The following is a 20,886-nucleotide window of genomic DNA, read 5'->3' as shown; positions in this document are numbered from 1 at the left end:
AGAAATATGAATGTTTTAGTTGGACCACTTTTTACGCTTTGTGATAGATGGCGCTGTAATAGTCACAAACACATGGCTCACAATTTTAGACGAACAGTTGGTAACAGGTAGGTTTTTTTAAATTAAAATACAGAACGTAGGTACGTTTGAACATTTTATTTCGGTTGTTACACTGTTATGCATGTCCCTTTGTGAACTTATCATTTCTGAGAACGCGTGCTGTTACAGCGCGATTACCTGTAAATACCACATTAATCCAATAAATGCTCAAAATGGTGTCCGTCAACCTCAATGTATTTGGCAATACGTGTAACGACATTCCTCTCAACAGCGAGTAGTTCGCCTTCCGTAATGTTCGCACATGCATTGACAATGCGCTGACGCATGTTGTCAGGCGTTGTCGGTGGATCACGATAGCAAATATCCTTCAACTTTCCCCACAGAAAGAAATCCGGGGCCGTCAGATCCGATGAACGTGCGGGCCACGGTATGGTGCTTCGACGACCAATCCAACTGCCATGAAATACGCTATTCAATACCGCTTCAACCGCACGCGAGCTATGTGCCGGACATCCATCATGTTGGAAGTACATCGCCATTCTGTCATACAGTGAAACATCTTGTAGTAATATCGGTAGAACATTACGTAGGAAATCAGTACACATTGCACCATTTAGATTGCCATCGGTAAAATGGGGGCCAATTATCCTTCCTCTCATAATGCCGCACCATACATTAACCCGCCAAGGTCGCTGATGTTCCACTTGTCGCAGCCATCGTGGATTTTCCGTTGCCCAATAGTACATATTATGCCGGTTTACGTTCCCGCTGTTGGTGAATGACGCTTCGTCGCTAAATAGAACGCGTGCAAAAAATCTGTCATCGTCCCGTAATTTCTCTTGTGGCCATTCGCAGAACTGTACACGACGTTCAAAGTCGTCGCCATGCAATTCCTGGTGCATAGAAATATGGTACGGGTGCAATCGATGTTGATGTAGCATTCTCAACACCGACGTTTTTGAGATTCCCGATTCTCGCGCAATTTGTCTGCTACTGATGTGCGGATCAGCCGCGACAGCAGCTAAAACACCTACCTGGGCATCATCATTTGTTGCAGGTCGTGGTTGACATTTCACACGTGGCTGAACACTTCCTGTTTCCTTAAATAACGTAACTATCCGGCGAACGGTCCGGACACTTGGAATGTTACGTGATACCACGTACTTATACGTTTGTGACTATTACAGCGCCATCTATCACAAAGCGAAAAAAGTGGTCCAACTAAAACATTCATATTTCTTTACGTAGCACACGAATATGTATCAAAAATGGGGATTCCTATTAAAAAAAAAAAACGCTGTTGATATCCGTTTGACCTATGGCAGCGCCATCCAGCGGGCCAGCCACAGCGCCATCTTGTTTCCCCCTTCAAGCTGGACGAGTTTCGCTCTTTGTAGTTTTTTCGTTTGATGCTTATTTGGCTCGGTCACTATCAATGGACCACCCTGTACACTATGGTAGCTTTCTGTGCAGACCCTCTTTGAACACATTCTGTTCTTAGGAATTTGCTGTGAATGATGTTGCTTCTACCACAGGAACCAATTATTTCCTGAGTGTTGCAACCATGTTATTTTGTTTTTACTTTCTTTTGGATGTGCCTATCACAGCTTGTTTCCAGTGTTGTAAAGCCTTCCCACGCTTAAAGTTTTCCTGTCTGTAGTCAATAGTCGAGTCATAGATGTGCAGTCTGGAACAGGGTACGTCCCCGTGCCGCATGCCAGGTGAAGGTCGGTGTCGGTGGCGGTTCAGTGTGTTGACAGTCTCCTTGTGGGTTCCCTCAGCACTGATCGAGTCCCGTGGCCTGGCGCCACTCCAGAGGGTCCTCAAGGAGGAGCTGGGCGGCTGGCCCGCCGTGGAGGGCGACTCCTGGGACGAGGCGAGCTTCGACTGGCGGCAGAGTGTCTACCGTTTCCGCAGGGCCGGCTACAGCGTCGACTACTTCATCGACTTCTCCGTGGCCACCGATGCCCGCAACTCCACGCACCGCTCCATCAACGTGAGTACTGCTGCACACCGCAGTCCACTGAACCCGTGTCTATAGAGATTTACAACACATTAGGCAGTGAGACAATCTGGCTCAGCCTGCCTAGTAAATGACAATATATGCTCTTGGCCATTAACATTCCGGTATCCAGAATGGTAACTGTTAATGAAATTTTACTTAAAAATTGAGACAATGAAATGAAACAAACATAGAAGTAATTCAAACCATTCTATTACTGCAAGATTTCTCATGTGGCTGGCTCTGTGTGTGTGTTTCTCTCTGTCAGTGCATCATCATCTCCCTCACTTTGCTCGCTTCCTGTTGCTTTACTTATTCTCTCCTCCCCTCTCATCCTTTCACTTACACTCCTGTGTATTTTACTCACTCATTCGTGCTGTGTTCTATAATTTATCTCTTTCTTTTTCTGATTCTCTCTCTCTCTTCCCTTCTTTGACCCTTTCATTCACTCACTGTCTGTCCTTTACTTCTTCACTTCTTTTCTCTCACTAATGCTTCCTTTCTCTTCTTCTTCCTCTGTCTTTTCATTTTTTTCACTCCCCCTTTGCTCTTTTTTCCCTAACTATATCTCACTGTAACTCTCTACCTTATTTCTTTCACCCTCTGTCTTTTTAATCTTACTCTGTCTGTGTCTCTTTCTCACACTGACTTCTCTGTCTCTTTCATTCTATCCCTCTGGAACTTTCCTTCACTTCTAGTCTTTATCTTCCTCTCATTCTCCATATTTCTGTTCCTCTCTCTTTCTCCTCCTCTGTCTCTCTCATGCTTCATGTCTCCCTCTTTCTCTCACTCCCCTTCTTCATCTCTCTCTCTCTCTCTGACACTCTTTCACACACTGCCTCTCCAGCTCTTCCTTCATCTCCCACTCACTCTTTGTCTCTTCACTCTCTCTCCTACTGTCTCTCCTTCTATCACACGTCCCTCTCACTGCACTGCCTCCCTTTCTGTAGTTGTGGTATGTGCTAGCCCTCGCTTCCTGTTTCTGCAGTTGGACCAGGCGTCACTAGGGCTGAGCCGCGAGTTCCTGGTGAAGGGCCCCTCGGACAAACTGGTGGATGCTTACTACCAGTACCAGGTGGACCTGGCAGTTCTTCTGGGTGCCGACAGGGCGCGCGCTGAGCGTGAGCTCAGGCAGTCCCTCGAGTTCGAGATAACTTTGGCCAATGTGAGTAGTCCGAATGCCTTACTGCATCTGGGTCAAGGAACAAGTTGCACCACTGTCATGCCAACTGTAAAATAATCCTTAAAGAGAACATACCTTCTACATTGATACTCCGCAAGCCACCCAACGGTGTGTGGCGGACAATTGCTATTAATTTCAGTGTTCTAATTTGTTTACAAGATAGATGACAAGGTGAAGTATGATTAATTTCATTCGTAATGTGCAGCAGGCATGTACAGATATGTTACTATTTATCATTTTTGATGTAATACACATCATAAAAACACCATTAACCTTAACTGTTCTCTCAAATGGTTCAAATGGCTCTGAGCACTATGGGACTTATCATCTGAGGTCATCATTCGCCTAGACTTAGAACTACGTAAACCTAACTAATCTAAGGACATCACACACATCCGTGCCCGAGGCAGGATTCGAATCTGCGTCCGTAGCAGCAGCGCAGTTCCGGACAGAAGTACCTAGAACTGCTCGGCCACAGTGGCTGGCTAACTGTTCTCTCACTGTGAGCTTTGTATGAAGGACACTTTGTCACGGCAGCATTTAATTTTCAATAAATTGAAAGGGAAATTTAATGTCATTAATATTCACAACATTGCTTTTTCATATATTAATTTGGCAGCCATAAACTGGAGTTCAGCGTAAATTTAGCTGTCTTCATCTTTGGAAAATTGGAAAATACTCGTAAGGTCATATGGGACCAAACTGCTGAGGTCATCGGTTCCCAAGCTTACACATGACATAATCTAACTGAAACTAACTTACACTAAGGACAACACACACACACCCATGCCCGAGGGAGGACTCAAACCTCTGACGGGGGGGAGCCGCCAGGGCCATGACGAGACGCCTCAGGCCGCGTGGCTACCCCGCACTGATGTTCATCCTTATTTTTGGCCTTATAACTTTGCTGCCAACAAAAATTAAAAAAAAAAATTATGGAGGAATTGTCACCAAATGTATTATGTACAGTGCATCAGTTTGACACTATACACGCATGACTGTCTCACCAATGGTGATGTAGTTGTAATAGATGATAGATAACTTTATCTCATCTGGTTAGGAAAGATGAAACACTTACACCAGGGTGTCACAAGCGTGAACAGTTTTATTTTGGGATAAGTGATATCTTAAAATACCTTACCATTCAATGCATTCCTCGGCCCCACCTCGACTCGTGTCCTCCACTTGTAAGAACAACTGTTCTTTCTAAAAAGAATTGTTTTTAAATGTGTCAGAACAAACTCTAAGTTAAGTGCAAATGAGATGGCCAGTGGCTTATCTAGATGAAATGTCAATTCATACCATACGATTCAGTGAGTAAATGGTAGTAAAGTGATATTGTCCAAGGAGTACTGTCAAACAAAACAAAAGGATCTGTCTGCATTTATTAATTATGCTACATAGGGCATTGACTGAAAGATGTGTACCTTGGGGCAGTGCACCACTTCTAAGGATATTGGAGTGTATGGTGTGGTACACACACACACACACACACACACACACACACACACACACACACAGATCAGCTGCAGTGATTGTTTTTGCTAGTGCTGTTTTGTTCTTGTTTCGTGTCTTATGATGGCAAGGTCAAGTGAACAATGTGCAGCACTGAAATTTTATTTTCTGCTCAGTAAAAATGGTGCTGAAACTATTTTAATGTTGAGAACAGCTTACCAAGACACGCTTTGGGAGAAACTCAAGTGTACGAGTAGTTTGCTCGATTTAAAAATGGCGACATGTGGATTGATGACAAAGTTCATTCTGGAAGTCGATCAACTACAAGAATCGATGAAAATACTGAGAGATTTTGAGAGCTTGAGCTCACATACCGTCAATCAAACCTTCAACCCATTACATGCAGTCTCCCATCCTTCATCAAGGACACCAACCACTTCCTTGAACGCCTGGAATCCTTACCCAATCTGTTACCCCCGGAAACCATCCTTGTAACCATTGATGCCACGTCCTTATACACAAATATTCCGCATGTCCAGGGCCTCGCTGCGATGGAGCATTTCCTTTCACGCCGATCACCTGCCACCCTACCTAAAACCTCTTTCCTCATCACCTTAGCCAGCTTCATCCTGACCCACAACTTCTTCACTTTTGAAGGCCAGACATACCAACAATTAAAGGGAACAGCCATGGGTACCAGGATGGCCCCCTCATACGCCAACCTATTCATGGGTCGCTTAGAGGAAGCCTTCTTGGTTACCCAAGTCTGCCAACCCAAAGTTTGGTACAGATTTATTGATGACATCTTCATGATCTGGACTCACAGTGAAGAAGAACTCCAGAATTTCCTCTCCAACCTCAACTCCTTTGGTTCCATCAGTTTCACCTGGTCCTACTCCAAATCCCATGCCACTTTCCTTGACGTTGACCTCCACCTGTCCAATGGCCAACTTCACACGTCCGTCCACATCAAACCCACCAACAAGCAACAGTACCTCCATTATGACAGCTGCCACCCATTCCACATCAAACGGTCCCTTCCCTACAGCCTAGGTCTTCGTGGCAAACGAATCTGCTCCATTCCGGAATCCCTGAATCATTACACCAACAACCTGAAAACAGCTTTCGCATCCCGCAACTACCCTCCCGACCTGGTACAGAAGCAAATAACCAGAGCCACTTCCTCGTCCCCTCAAACCCAGAATCCCCCACAGAAGAACCACAAAAGTGCCCCACTTGTGACAGGATACTTTCCGGGACTGGACCAGACTCTGAATGTGGCTCTCCAGCAGGGATACGACTTCCTCAAATCCTGCCCTGAAATGAGATCCATCCTTCATGAAATCCTCCCCACTCCGCCAAGAGTGTCATTCCGCCGTCCACCTAACCTTCGTAACCTGTTAGTTCATCCCTATGAAATCCCCAAACCACCTTCCCTACCCTCTGGCTCCTATCCTTGTAACCGCCCCCGATGCAAAACCTGTCCCATGCACCCTCCCACCACCACCTACTCCAGTCCTGTAACCCGGAAGGTGTACACGATCAAAGGCAGAGCCACGTGTGAAAGCACCCACGTGATTTACCAACTGACCTGCCTACACTGTGACGCATTCTATGTGGGAATGACCAGCAACAAACTGTCCATTCGCATGAATGGACACAGGCAGACAGTGTTTGTTGGTAATGAGGATCACCCTGTGGCTAAACATGCCTTGGTGCACGGCCAGCACATCTTGGCACAGTGTTACACCGTCCGGGTTATCTGGATACTTCCCACCAACACCAACCTATCCGAACTCCGGAGATGGGAACTTGCCCTTCAGTACATCCTCTCTTCTCGTCATCCGCCAGGCCTCAATCTCCGCTAATTTCAAGTTGCCGCCACTCATACCTCACCTGTCTTTCAACAACTTCTTTGCCTCTACACTTCTGCCTCGACTGACATCTCTGCCCAAACTCTTTGTCTTTAAATATGTCTGCTTGTGTCTGTATGTGTGGATGGATATGTGCGTGTGTGCGAGTGTATACCTGTCCTTTTTTCCCCCTAAGGTAAGTCTTTCCGCTCCCGGGATTGGAATGACTCCTTACCCTCTCCTTTAAAACCCACTTCCTTTCGTCTTCCCCTCTCCTTCCCTCTTTCCTGATGAGGCAACAATTTGTTGCGAAAGCTTGAATTTTGTGTGTATGTTTGTGTTTGTTTGTGTGTCTATCGACCTGCCAGCGTTTTTGTTCGGTAAGTCACCTCATCTTTGTTTTTATATATAATTTTTCCCACGTGGAATGTTTCCTTCCATTATATTGATATCATTAATTTGAATCCAACAATTACGTTTGTTATTGTCACTGTTGCATTTCGAAATCTTTTCTGTCGTCTTATTTTCCTCTTTCTGTTTTTGCCAGTAGTTTCACTTTGTATTCACCTTCTCCTTTTTACCGTAATCTGCTATACTATTTTATCCCGCCTATATATATACTCAATAATGCGTAACCCACTTCCAAACCATAACCAAAAAAATTTTTTGCCGCTTTCAGCACTACCGCCGCTATAATATCCACCGTTTCTAGTTCACAAACAGCTCCTTTCACCTTTTAAACAACCATTTCGGCCAGTTCTAATAACTTTCGCTTTATTTCCATTTCCGTTTTTCCCACACCACTGATCATTTTTAGCCGCTTCCCACAGGTTTTAACGCGATTATTTCTTCGTCAGACAATTGTTAGTCTCATTTTCATAATCTGCCACCACAATACCACTCCTTTTAATATACTACACGCAGTTTTTTCGAAATTTTCCCGAATTTCTGCGTCCTTTAACGTGTTTTGGCGGCAACACAACCACCTAACCTTTATACACATCGTTGTCTACCAACCCAAGTCCAACATAGCCCAGCTGTAACCAACACCTTTTCGCCTTTTTTCATTCCAGATCTCCTGTTTCTTTCCGTTTCACCTTTATCTCTCCCCATATATTTTTATTTTCATTTTCATTTCACCTCATGTTAATACTTTCCACCTTCTAATACCATGTCACCCTCACAACACCCCCACAATGACCCCATTAAGTTTTATTTACATTCCCTCCGCAAACATGCCTTCGCCCTAGCCAGATTACACTCCCATATTCTATTTTCTCAGGCTTGTCTGACATTTGGCATCACCCCCAAAGGCCTCACACTTAAAGTTCCCATCTCTGGCTGCAACCCTTCCTTCCATCAGTCCCTATACCAGTTCCAAACTGAACAATCCATTGCCCTCACCCACCTAATCCTTCACCTACACATCAACTCAGCCAATGAACACACCCGTCAACTCCTATCCTTAATAAAAGTCCTTAATCTTTCCTCTCCCACATCCACACCGGCTGTCCAGAGCATCCTCCTACAGGCCAACCGTAAATTAGAACAGCATGCCACCCTCCACCTCAAAAAACTATCCAATCTCCTGGTTTCCCACCTCCGGAAAGGCAACTCACTCACCCTTCACAACCTTTCCAGCAAACCTCAACCTCCTCTCATTGCACACAAACCCAGTCTCTCCCATCTACTCAATCTCCCACTTCCAGCTCCACTCCCTCCAAAACCTCAAAATTCCGATCAACACAATCTGGAACCACAACACCCTAATTCAGTAGTTAACCTTTCCTCCAAACCTCTCTCCCAATCCGAAACCTCTGTCCTATCCAAAGGCCTCACCTTCAGCCCCACTCCCAGATTCAACCAAACAGCCCTCGTCAAAGATTTACTGTCCTACACTCGTACTCTCTGCTGGAAGTATCACTTTGCCACGAAGAAAAATGATCCTAATCCTACTCCTGATGATCCGACTCCTCAAGACACCATCCAAATTGAACCCTGCCTGGAACAGTTCCGTCCTCCGTCACAGCGGGACCCACCTCCTCTTCCTCAAAATCACCCTCTCCAAACCTTCCAGGAATTTCTGACTTCCAGCCTTGCATCTCAATCCTTCTTAAAAAACCTTAATCCTACACCCAACATCACCACTGCTGAAGCCCAGGCTATCCGTGATCTGAAGGCTGACCGATCCATCGTCATTCTTCCGGCGGACAAGGGTTCCACGACCGTGGTACTTGATCGTCGGGAGTATGTGGCTGAGGGACTGCGTCAGCTTTCAGACAACACCACATACAAAGTTTGCCAAGGTAACCCCATTCCCGATGTCCAGGCGGAGCTTCAAGGAATCCTCAGAACCTTAGGCCCCCTGCAAAACCTTTCACCTGACTCCATCAACCTCCTGACCCCACCGACACCCCGCACCCCTACCTTCTACCTTCTTCCTAAAATCCACAAACCCAATCATCCCGGCCGCCCCATTGTAGCTGGTTACCAAGCCCCCACAGAACGTATCTCTGCCTACGTAGATCAACACCTTCAACCCATTACATGCAGTCTCCCATCCTTCATCAAGGACACCAACCACTTCCTTGAACGCCTGGAATCCTTACCCAATCTGTTACCCCCGGAAACCATCCTTGTAACCATTGATGCCACGTCCTTATACACAAATATTCCGCATGTCCAGGGCCTCGCTGCGATGGAGCATTTCCTTTCACGCCGATCACCTGCCACCCTACCTAAAACCTCTTTCCTCATCACCTTAGCCAGCTTCATCCTGACCCACAACTTCTTCACTTTTGAAGGCCAGACATACCAACAATTAAAGGGAACAGCCACGGGTACCAGGATGGCCCCCTCATACGCCAACCTATTCATGGGTCGCTTAGAGGAAGCCTTCTTGGTTACCCAAGTCTGCCAACCCAAAGTTTGGTACAGATTTATTGATGACATCTTCATGATCTGGACTCACAGTGAAGAAGAACTCCAGAATTTCCTCTCCAACCTCAACTCCTTTGGTTCCATCAGTTTCACCTGGTCCTACTCCAAATCCCATGCCACTTTCCTTGACGTTGACCTCCACCTGTCCAATGGCCAACTTCACACGTCCGTCCACATCAAACCCACCAACAAGCAACAGTACCTCCATTATGACAGCTGCCACCCATTCCACATCAAACGGTCCCTTCCCTACAGCCTAGGTCTTCGTGGCAAACGAATCTGCTCCATTCCGGAATCCCTGAATCATTACACCAACAACCTGAAAACAGCTTTCGCATCCCGCAACTACCCTCCCGACCTGGTACAGAAGCAAATAACCAGAGCCACTTCCTCGTCCCCTCAAACCCAGAATCCCCCACAGAAGAACCACAAAAGTGCCCCACTTGTGACAGGATACTTTCCGGGACTGGACCAGACTCTGAATGTGGCTCTCCAGCAGGGATACGACTTCCTCAAATCCTGCCCTGAAATGAGATCCATCCTTCATGAAATCCTCCCCACTCCGCCAAGAGTGTCATTCCGCCGTCCACCTAACCTTCGTAACCTGTTAGTTCATCCCTATGAAATCCCCAAACCACCTTCCCTACCCTCTGGCTCCTATCCTTGTAACCGCCCCCGATGCAAAACCTGTCCCATGCACCCTCCCACCACCACCTACTCCAGTCCTGTAACCCGGAAGGTGTACACGATCAAAGGCAGAGCCACGTGTGAAAGCACCCACGTGATTTACCAACTGACCTGCCTACACTGTGACGCATTCTATGTGGGAATGACCAGCAACAAACTGTCCATTCGCATGAATGGACACAGGCAGACAGTGTTTGTTGGTAATGAGGATCACCCTGTGGCTAAACATGCCTTGGTGCACGGCCAGCACATCTTGGCACAGTGTTACACCGTCCGGGTTATCTGGATACTTCCCACCAACACCAACCTATCCGAACTCCGGAGATGGGAACTTGCCCTTCAGTACATCCTCTCTTCTCGTCATCCGCCAGGCCTCAATCTCCGCTAATTTCAAGTTGCCGCCACTCATACCTCACCTGTCTTTCAACAACTTCTTTGCCTCTACACTTCTGCCTCGACTGACATCTCTGCCCAAACTCTTTGTCTTTAAATATGTCTGCTTGTGTCTGTATGTGTGGATGGATATGTGCGTGTGTGCGAGTGTATACCTGTCCTTTTTTCCCCCTAAGGTAAGTCTTTCCGCTCCCGGGATTGGAATGACTCCTTACCCTCTCCTTTAAAACCCACTTCCTTTCGTCTTCCCCTCTCCTTCCCTCTTTCCTGATGAGGCAACAATTTGTTGCGAAAGCTTGAATTTTGTGTGTATGTTTGTGTTTGTTTGTGTGTCTATCGACCTGCCAGCGTTTTTGTTCGGTAAGTCACCTCATCTTTGTTTTTATATATAAACCTTTTAGTTGGATGTTTTAAGAAGATGGTGCGACAGTGTTCGTCCAAAAGGACCTGATTTGTGGCAGAAAGGAGACTGGTTCTTCCATGATGACAATGCACCTGCAGACAAAGCCACCTCTGTTAGACAGTTTTTTTGGGTGAAAATGGCACAGTTCCACTGCCCCACATACCTTACTCGCCTGACCTGGTTCCGTGTAACTTATTTCCGTGCATGAAAAGAGGTATGAAAGCACACGATTTGACAACATTGAAGAAGTCAAGGAAAAAATGAGAGACGAGCTGTCAGCTATTTCTAAAGAAGATTACAAAAGAATGAAATTTTCACTCTACAGCAGAGGGTGTGCTGATATGAAACTTCCTGGCAGATTAAAATTGTGTGCCGGACCGAGACTCGAACTCGGGACCTTTGCCTTTAACGGGCAAGTGCTCTACCATTGAGCTACCCAAGCATGACTCACGCTCCGTAGAGCACTTGCATGCGAAAGGCAAAGGTCCCAAGTTTGAGTCTCAGTCCAGCACACAGTTTTAATCTGCCAGGAAGTTTCATAATTACAAAACTTTTTGAACAGTGGAAGCACTGGTGAGACAGTTGTATTACTTGTAATGTAGAGTATTTTGTAGGGGATAAGGTTGTTTTGTAAACAATTTGAGAAGTTACAGGTTTTTGAAAATGTCGCTGTCCCCTTTCCTGCAAAAATGATGGTGATAACACCCGGTCTTTGTCTTCAGTGGGCTTTTCCAGAGAATGTGATTTGAGGATCTACTAAAGTAGCTCGCATTTTCTGCAAAAGGAGTGAACTGTAGGTAGACTTCAGCATTCGTCTTATCATCTTATAACATTGGAGTCAGTCATTACTTGCCTTTGAAACTATCGCCAACCCAACTTTCAAGGTCTCGAGATCAGTTGTCATTAATTATGCAATGTCTTCATTTTTAATCTGCAGTTAAGAAGTGATTCGGCCTCAGAATTACGGTACTTTTCTCGTAGCCACGTAGAATAGACTGTACACAATGTTAGCGGTCCTGACACGGTCGCCGCCGGCCCGCAGATCTCCCTACCGAGCGAGAAGCGGCGCAACGTGACGCAGCTGTACAACCCGCGCACCGTGGAGCAGCTGCAGCGAGAGTACCCGTCGGTGCCGTGGCTGGAATACCTGCAGACGCTGCTCCCACCGCACGTCACCATCTCCAACGACGAGTTGATCGTCGTGTCTGTGCCATCCTACCTCAAGAGCCTCGAGGCCCTGCTGAGCCACACCCCCAAGAGGTACGTCACAGCCAGGCCGTCGGCGCACTTGCGGACACTGCAGATGCTAACCCTTCTGAACTGCCTGCCCGATTGCGAACATCAGCTCGACAGGGAGTAAACGGAGAACACGATACTTCTCACATGTCTCATACCGCAACACAAATACGACATATGAAGGCGACATCAGCTCAACAGGAAATAAATGGAGAACACGATACTACTCACGTGTGTCATGCCGCAACACAAATACGACACATGAAGGCGACATCAGTTCAACAGGAAATATACGGAGAACATGATATTACTCACGCATCTCATACCACAACGCAAATACAACTTATGAAGGTGACATCAGCTCAACAGGAAATAAACTGAGAACACGATACTACTCACACATCCTACACATCTCATACTGCAACACAAATACGACATATGAAGGCGACATCAGCTCAACAGGAAACAAACGGAGAACACGACACTACTCACACGTCTCATACTGCAACACAAATATGGCATATGAAGGCGCCGGTTCTTAATCCCAGGATCTTCCACCTGCAGTGTGAATGCTGTGCTGTGCTGTACGTGGCTTTTCATCTTGACAGCAAAAGAAGTTTTAATGTCTGTATAGGAGTCAGAAGTCACTCCAGTAGTCTGTTTACAAATATCTACTGCTTCATCGCTACGCTGTAAATCCCACTTAAGTGCCTGGCAGAGGGTTTAACAAACCCCCTTCAAAATAGATTTCTGTTATTCCAGTCTTGAACACCACACAGAAGAAACGAAAGCCTATAAACTTGCCGGGCAAGCTCTGATTTCCCTTATTTTACTGTGATGATCGTTTCTCCCTATGTACATCAGTGTCAAGAAAATATTTTCACATTCGGAGGCGAAAGTTGGTGATTGAAATTTCATAAGAAAATTCTTCCACAGCGAGAAATGCCTTTGTTTTAATGGTGTCCACCCCAAATCCTGTATCATGGTTATGACACTCTCCAATCTCCTCCTCTTTCTCTGTCCATCTCCACCCTCCCCTCCCCCCCTCTTCCCCCCTATCTGTGTCTATCTCCTCCTTCTCCTTCTCTGTCTGTCTATCTCTCCCTCCCCCTTCTCTCTCCACATTATCAACCCCATCCCACTATAAGGTCGTTGCTTCATGCGCCCATAGTGTTTCATTGCAGGTGCGTAATATGTGTTCCAAGTTTAGTTGAAATTGAACTTTTTACCCAATGCTTTGTCCACATGTACACATGTTACATATATTTAACATACTTCACTTCTATCTCTAAAGAATTTCACCGTGCAGTTTTGTTGCCATGCAGCTTATTGCCTGTGACATCTTTTCTCTTGACGAATGTGCCATACAATGATATAATGTTGCAGGTACATCCAGTGGTATATGTAGACACATTTTCTAAAATGTGTTGTGATTCTAGTTAGTACTAATGAAGCAGTAAGTTAATACATCATGCACGATGCAGCAGTTTTTCATATATCTCAATGTTTATGACATCGAATCTCGTGAACTGTGTGTCGTACAATGATGTATTTTTGCAGGCACGTTCAGTGGTATATCTGAATCCTATCTGCAAAACGTGTTTTGAATTTTGCCTTGTAAAGATTTGAAATTACGTGTAAAGTATGTTGCAAATTGCTAACTGCTCTCAGTCTCAAATGCTGGATGTATACAGTTTGGCGATTTGCATATTGTGAGCTAAAAATGCACTTTTTCCCACTTGAATTTACACTTCTTCCAGGGTGAAAAACACACTTTTTCCACAGATAAGTGACAGTATTCCTTCCCTCGGAACTGTAAAAATATTGATCCTTTGAATTGTAAAGTGTGGAACTCCAGGGAGCGAAAACCTCAGAAAAAATTTGGAATGATTTGTGACATGCAGAAACATTTAAGCTGCATATTTTTGTATTACGATATGCTGCATACTTTTGTATTCATATTAAAAAGACACAGATTCAAATTCCACCAAACACAGATCTTTACTTTCCGAAGCACTGCAATCTAGATTGAAGATTGCTTTCGCAAGCCAATTGTAGGTTATGTCACGTGATCTCGCCAGCCAATGGCATCAGACACTCGGAGCATAGGAAACTTGATGTACCAGCCAGAAGCAACATCACTGTTAAGCAGTGTGAACACACAGATAGGATAAGTTAATGATTTAAATTAATGTACATAGTGTAGCTACGAGAAAAGCTAAGCTTTCACATATTTTTTGTGTGTGTGTGTAACACTTTACAAAACACCACACAAATGTGCGAGTAAAATTTTACGTAATGGCAATGTTTGGCCTTTTGTGCTCGAAATTCTTCTAAGTGGCTAGCCGTCAGTGTGTTAAGTTTGAATGAGAGTCAAATGCTCTGTGATTTAAGAAATTCAATGCACATTCACACGCGTAATATAAATCATCTTGCGTAAAGGGAAATTTACTTTGAAATTAATGCTTTTCAAAGCACCATTTGCAGTATTTTCCCACGACCTGTTAGAAATAGCGTTACCATTCGTGTGCAGCTACGATGGTGTAGGAAGCTCGTATGCTCACACATATATACTATTAAGAGATCTTACATGACCTCATAAATGAAATATGATACTCTAAGAGCACTGTAATTTCGTGAACCCTACTAAAATTCATAACTCGGCTTAAAGTGTGCATTCATTTATCCAGATTCACAAGAAGTGGGCCCCAACCTGATATTAAGCTTTTCAGAGCGATATGCAGATGTAAATTTTCTTTTAGTACTAATACTGTATTATCTCATGTTTGGTACTTCATTATGGCATAATGCCATATGTGCCAGAAGACTAAAATGTGCACTTGAAATTCAGTGAACAGTTGAAACTAGCCAATGGTGCAGGAGCACTTTGTTTCTAATAAATTGACTGCCTCTGGGGAAAAGATTAATAAAAGCCACATTTATTTAGCAAACCGACAAAAATAACTTAATTGTTCTGCAAGGTGATTAATGCTTGACTGCCAAAAACATGGGAATAAAACTAAATCAGAAAACTGAAACTAGTAACATATTCTGTAATTATGTGCATGTCTTTTAATTCACTTGATAGCTCCCACCCACAGAAATTCGTTTTGTTTTCATTTGATATGAGAAGTATAAACAGAGGAGAAGCAGCAAAATCACCAAGTGTAAACTAGCTTACCTGCAGACAGTCCTCCTCCCCACTACAACCCCGAATCTGACAGCTTGGGCGCGCCAGAAAAATTATTCGCTCCTTGCTGCTACTCCTGATATGGCTAACAGCCACAGTTCATAAGTAGCCGGAAGCTGGAGAAGATACTGCCCATACGCAACTCAACTGCACATGCCCGTGGGCCTGTGGGCAACTGCTCAAACGAACTTAATGTAAGCAGTCATGACGTCACCCTCGTCAGCTGCAGTTTATTGTTATGAAGTATTTCATAGTCTTTGTCCTGAAGACTTTGTCACATTTTACTTTGTATCAGTTCTTACCAGTCAAAATTACAAATATTTAGCTGAAGACTAAAATAATGAAAAATTCCCAGAATTTTTAAAAATTCTCGGGTTCCTTCCAGATGAAAAACTTCCGAGGGTTTTCCCAGATTTCCCAGAGTGTATACACCCTGTATTATACATTATGGATGTAAACAGTTTCACCAAAATACTTTTTTTGAGGGGAGTGGGGTGAAGAGGGGTGTTAGAACCCAATGATGCTGTTCCTGAATCCATCCCTGATCCAGTGTGTCACATAATTCCTTATTAATGTATCGGATTAGCTGTATTTGGTTCTAGGGTGCCAGTAGTAACCTGAAGATTCCTGTTTCAGTCTCGTATGGTTCGCGGGAAGAACGACTGCCGGAAAGCCTCTGTGCGTGCTTGAATCTCTCTAATTTTACATTCGTGATCTCCTCGGGGGGTATAGGTAGGGGGAAGCAATATATTCGATACCTCATCCAGAAACACACCCTCTCGAAACCTGGACAGCAAGCTACACCGCGATGCAGAGCGCCTCTCTTGCAGAGTCTGCCACTCGAGTTTGCTAAACATCTCCGTAACGCTGTCACGGTTACCGAATAACCCTGTGACGAAACGCGCCGCTCTTCTTTGGATCTTCTCTATCTCCTCCGTCAACCAGATCTGGTACGGATCCAATACTGATGAGCAATACTCAAGTATAGGTCGAATGAGTGTTTTGTAAACCACCTCCATTGTTGATGGACTACATTTTCTAAGGACTCTCCCATGAATCTGAACATGGCACCCGCCTTACCAACAATTAATTTTATATGATCATTCCACTTCAAATCGTTCCGTACGCGTACTCCCAGATATTTTACAGAAGTAACTGCTACCAGTGTTTGTTCCGCTATCGTATACTCGTACAATAAAGGATCCTTCTTTCTATGTATTCGCGATACATTACATTTGTCTATATTAAGGGTCAGTTGCCATTCCCTACACCAAATGCCTATCCCCTGCAGATCTTCCTGCATTTCACTGCGATTTTCTAATGTTGCAACTTCTCTGTATACTACAGCATCATCTGTGAAAAGCCGCATGGAACTTCCGACACTATGTACTAGGTCATTTATATATATTGTGAAAAGCAATGGCCCCATAACACTCCCCTGTGGCACGCCAGAGGTTACTTTAACGTCTGTAGATGTCTCTTCATTGAGAACAACATGCTGTGTTCTGTTTGCTAAAAACTCTTCAATCCAGCCACACAGCTGGTCTGATATTCCGTAGGCTCTTACTTTGTTTATCAGGCAACAGTGCGGAACTGTATCGAACGCCTTCCAGAAGTCGAGCAAAATGGCGTCTACCTGGGAGCCTGTATCCAATATTTTCTGGGTCTCATGCACAAATAAAGCGAGTTGGGTCTCACATGATCGCTGTTTCCGGCACCCATGTTGATTCCTACAGAGTGGATTCTGGGTTTTCTAACAACCCTACCACAACAAAGGTCAAAATTTAATAATGATTGTGGTGTTGCTCACTCTGGTAAATACTGCATTTTCGGGCAACAACAAAGTTATTATGTGGCAGGTGTCATTAGAGCACAGTTAATAAAGTCATTTCTTGAAATAACGAATAAACTAGGCACTCATCTTTTCGTGTTTCCCACGCTGGTCTCGTTGTGAACTCGTGGCTCAATTGTTGAAAGTCTAGGTGGTGGTGATTCCAAGCTCGGATGCAAAGAGGCCAAAGTTTTATTCTGCTATATTCAAAAGTTTCACAAACCATTCTTGAAAATTGGACCTATTAATGCTGGCACAATTCTGATGTAAAAGAATAATCAGCACTCCGAATTTAAGTTACACTTCCTTTTTATTGCTTTTGTTGCAATATCACGTAACACACAAAACATCACTTCACGATACAAAAAATACTTCAAAACATCTTTCTCACTGTTAAAGTTCACATTTTATAAGCTGACTCCATTATACGTCTTTCCAACATGACGTCCAAGACTTGACTTTCTCAAAGTACCTCTACGTTAATGAAATCAAACCTGAATGTTGTCTCAGAAACATGTTAACTACTTTACAGAAACACAGTAGAGTATTGCTGGTATCGAGAGGTTCAGGTGAGCTGCCGTAATGGTTATGTAATTCAAGTACCATTACAGTTTCCAGAAATGACATGATGTTGTTGTTGTTGTGGTCTTCAGTCCTGAGACTGGTTTGATGCAGCTCTCCATGCTACTCTATCCTGTGCAAGCTTCTTCATCTCCCATTACCTACTGCAACCTACATCGTTCTGAATCTGCTTGGTGTATTCATCTCTTGGTCTCCCCCTACGATTTTTACCCTCCACGCTGCCCTCCAATACTAAATTGGTGATCCCTTGATGCCTCAGAACATGTCCTACCAACCGATCCCTTCTTCTGGTCAAGTTGTGCCACAAACTTCTCTTCTCCCCAATCCTGTTCAATACTTCCTCATTAGTTATGTGATCTACCCATCTAATCTTCAGCATTCTTCTATAGCACCACATTTCGAAAGCTTCTATTCTCTTCTTGTTCAAACTATTTACCGTCCACGTTTCACTTCCATACATGGCTACACTCCATACAAATACTTTCAGAAATGATTTCCTGACACTCAAATCTATACTCGATGTTAATAAATTTCTCTTCTTCAGAAACGCTTTCCTTCCCATTGCCAGTCTACATTTTATATCCTCTCTACTTCGACCACCATCAGTTATTTTGCTCCCCAAATAGCAAAACTCCTTTACTACTTTAAGTGTCTCATTTCCTAATCTAATACCCTCAACATCACCAGACTTAATTCGACTACATTCCATTATCCTCGTTTTGCTTTTGTTGATGATCATCTTATATCCTCCCTTCAAGACACCATCCATTACGTTCAATGACATGATACGTGAGCAAAAAACATGTTCTAAAATTCTACAACAGATCGATGTCAGAGATATAGGTCTATAGTTTTGCGCATCTGCTCGACGACCCTTCTTGAAAACTGGGACTACCTGCGCTCTTTTCCAATCATTTGGAACCTTCCGTTCCTCTAGAGACTTGCGGTACACGGCAGTTAGAAGGGGGGCAAGTTCTTTTGTGTACTCTGTGTAGAATCGAATTGGTATCCCGTCAGGTCCAGTGGGCTTTGCTCTGGTGCTTTTCTATTGCTTGGACACTTATTTTGATGTCAGACATTTTTTCGTTTGTGCGACTCGAGAATTACTTGCTCATCAGGGTGATGGCCAACTACGTGATGTGGCGAGCGGCCGGCGCTTCGGTCACCTACATGACGGAGGAGCTACGCAACCGCCAGCTGAAGTACCACTCGGCCCTGTCCGGCAAGACGGAGCGGGAGCCCCGCTGGAAGGAGTGTGTCGACATCGTCGCCGGAGGGTGAGTGTTATTTGTCCGAATCTACCTACTGGGAAATACGTGTGTGTATTTTCCGGCTTATAATCGAGTCCCTGTCAGGAGACACCCAGACCCACAACTCCTGTGCATTTGTTTATCTTAGTTGATATTGTTTTGTACAGAATTGCAATTCTGTGCCCTCATTTGACGTTATTGTTGTCGGTGCTGTTGTCGTGGACTTCAGTCCGAAGACACTCCACTGTGCTCTATCCTGTGTAGGCCTCTTCGTCTCCAGATAACTACTGCAATCTGCATCCATTAGAACCTGCTAACTGTAATCTTCTCTCGGTATCCCTCTGCAATTTACACCCCCCTCACCAAGTCAGTGATCCCTTGATGTCTCAGAATGTGTCCTCTCAACTGACCCCATCTTTTAGTCAGATTATACCAAAAATTTCTTCCCTCCCCAATTCTGTTGAGTAGTACCTCATTCGTTGCCTGATCAACTCGTCCAGTGTTCTCCCATCTTCTTTGGCACCACATTTCAAAATATTCTTTTCTCTTGTTGTCTCAATAGTTAATCATCAATGTTGAAATAATTTACGGGTTTGCTGCCAGGTGACGTCGTCGAACACCGCAGATATTTCGACAGGAGCACACTCTGCCATTCTCGAGGCACAAATGGCAGGGTGTGCTCCTGTTGAAATATCGGTGGTGTTCGACGACGTCACCCGGCAGCAAACCCGTAAGTTATTTGAACATTTAATGCGCCGTGAAAAGTTAAGGTCTCACACAGTTAATCATCAGTGTTTCACTTTGATACAAGGTTACAATCCACAATATTGCTTACAGAAGGACTTCCCAACAATTAATGTTATATTTGGTCTTAACAGATTTATACATCCAGAATCAGATTTTCACTCTGCAGCGGAGTGTGCACTGATATGAAACTTCCTGGCAGATTAAAACTGTGTGCCCGACCGAGACTCGAACTCGGGACCTTTGCCTTTCGCAGGCACTCCTTTCTTTCAGGAGTGCTAGTTCTGCAAGGTTCGCAGAAGAGCTTCTGTAAAGTTTGGAAGGTAGGAGATGAGGTACTGGCAGAAGTAAAGCTGTGAGGCATGCTCGGGTAGCTCAGTTGGTAGAGCACTTGTCCGCGAAAGGCAAAGGTCCCGAGTTCAAGTCTCAGTCCGGCAGACAGCTTTAATCTGCCAGGAAGTTTCGAATTTATACATATTTTTAAGAAACGCTTGTATTGCTATTGTTAGTATGCAAATTATATGCTATCTTGTTTTGGATATCATCAGTTATTTCATTGCCTAAATAGCAAAACACATCTGCTGCATTCAGTGTGATACCCAACATAATTCTTCAGCACCATCTTATTTAGTTTGACTACATTTGTTTTTCTTTTTGTAATGTTCATCTGGCAGCATCTCCTCTCGACACACTATCCGTTCACTTCAACTGCTTTTCCAGCCAATTTGGCACTTCTGACAGAATTACATCACCACCCTTCTCAAAAATTTTTTATTGTCCCTAAGCTTTAATTTCTTTTTCAAATTTATGCTCAGTTTCATCTACCAGTTGCTCAGTGTAGAGACTGAATCACATGAGGAATAGGCTCACTTCTTTCTCATCTGTTGCTTCTCTTTCATGTCCTTCAGTCTTACAGCTGGAGTTTGGTTTAGGTGCAAAGCCTTAGGATTTCAGTGTTAGTTGTATTCTGGCCAAATACTCTTATTAAAATCCTGACCCTTCTGGATGCTGCACTGTATTTTCCTCACATTTCTGCCAGCACGTGTTTGTGTGTGCCATTCCCAGTGTTCAGTGCAA

The 20,886-nt window shown here is 44.4% G+C and overlaps 1 protein-coding gene across 3 annotated transcripts in view; it reads left to right on the top strand.

Moving 5' to 3' along the window:
- The window catches only part of LOC124553575 (neprilysin-2-like), a 479,037-nt gene that overhangs the window by 396,237 nt on the left and 61,914 nt on the right, over window positions 1-20,886 (top strand). For all 3 annotated transcript variants that reach the window (XM_047127420.1, XM_047127419.1, XM_047127421.1), the window contains exons 5-8: window positions 1,842-2,056; window positions 3,051-3,227; window positions 12,019-12,236; window positions 18,934-19,092. In XM_047127420.1, coding sequence (XP_046983376.1) covers window positions 1,842-2,056; window positions 3,051-3,227; window positions 12,019-12,236; window positions 18,934-19,092 — 769 coding nt within the window. The remainder of the gene's footprint in view (window positions 1-1,841; window positions 2,057-3,050; window positions 3,228-12,018; window positions 12,237-18,933; window positions 19,093-20,886) is intronic.

Source organism: Schistocerca americana, chromosome 11 (assembly GCF_021461395.2).
Source record: "Schistocerca americana isolate TAMUIC-IGC-003095 chromosome 11, iqSchAmer2.1, whole genome shotgun sequence".
Taxonomy (NCBI): Eukaryota; Metazoa; Arthropoda; class Insecta; order Orthoptera; family Acrididae; genus Schistocerca; species Schistocerca americana.
Note: the sequence above shows the minus strand (reverse complement) of the source record. Positions and strands in the feature narration are given on the sequence as shown.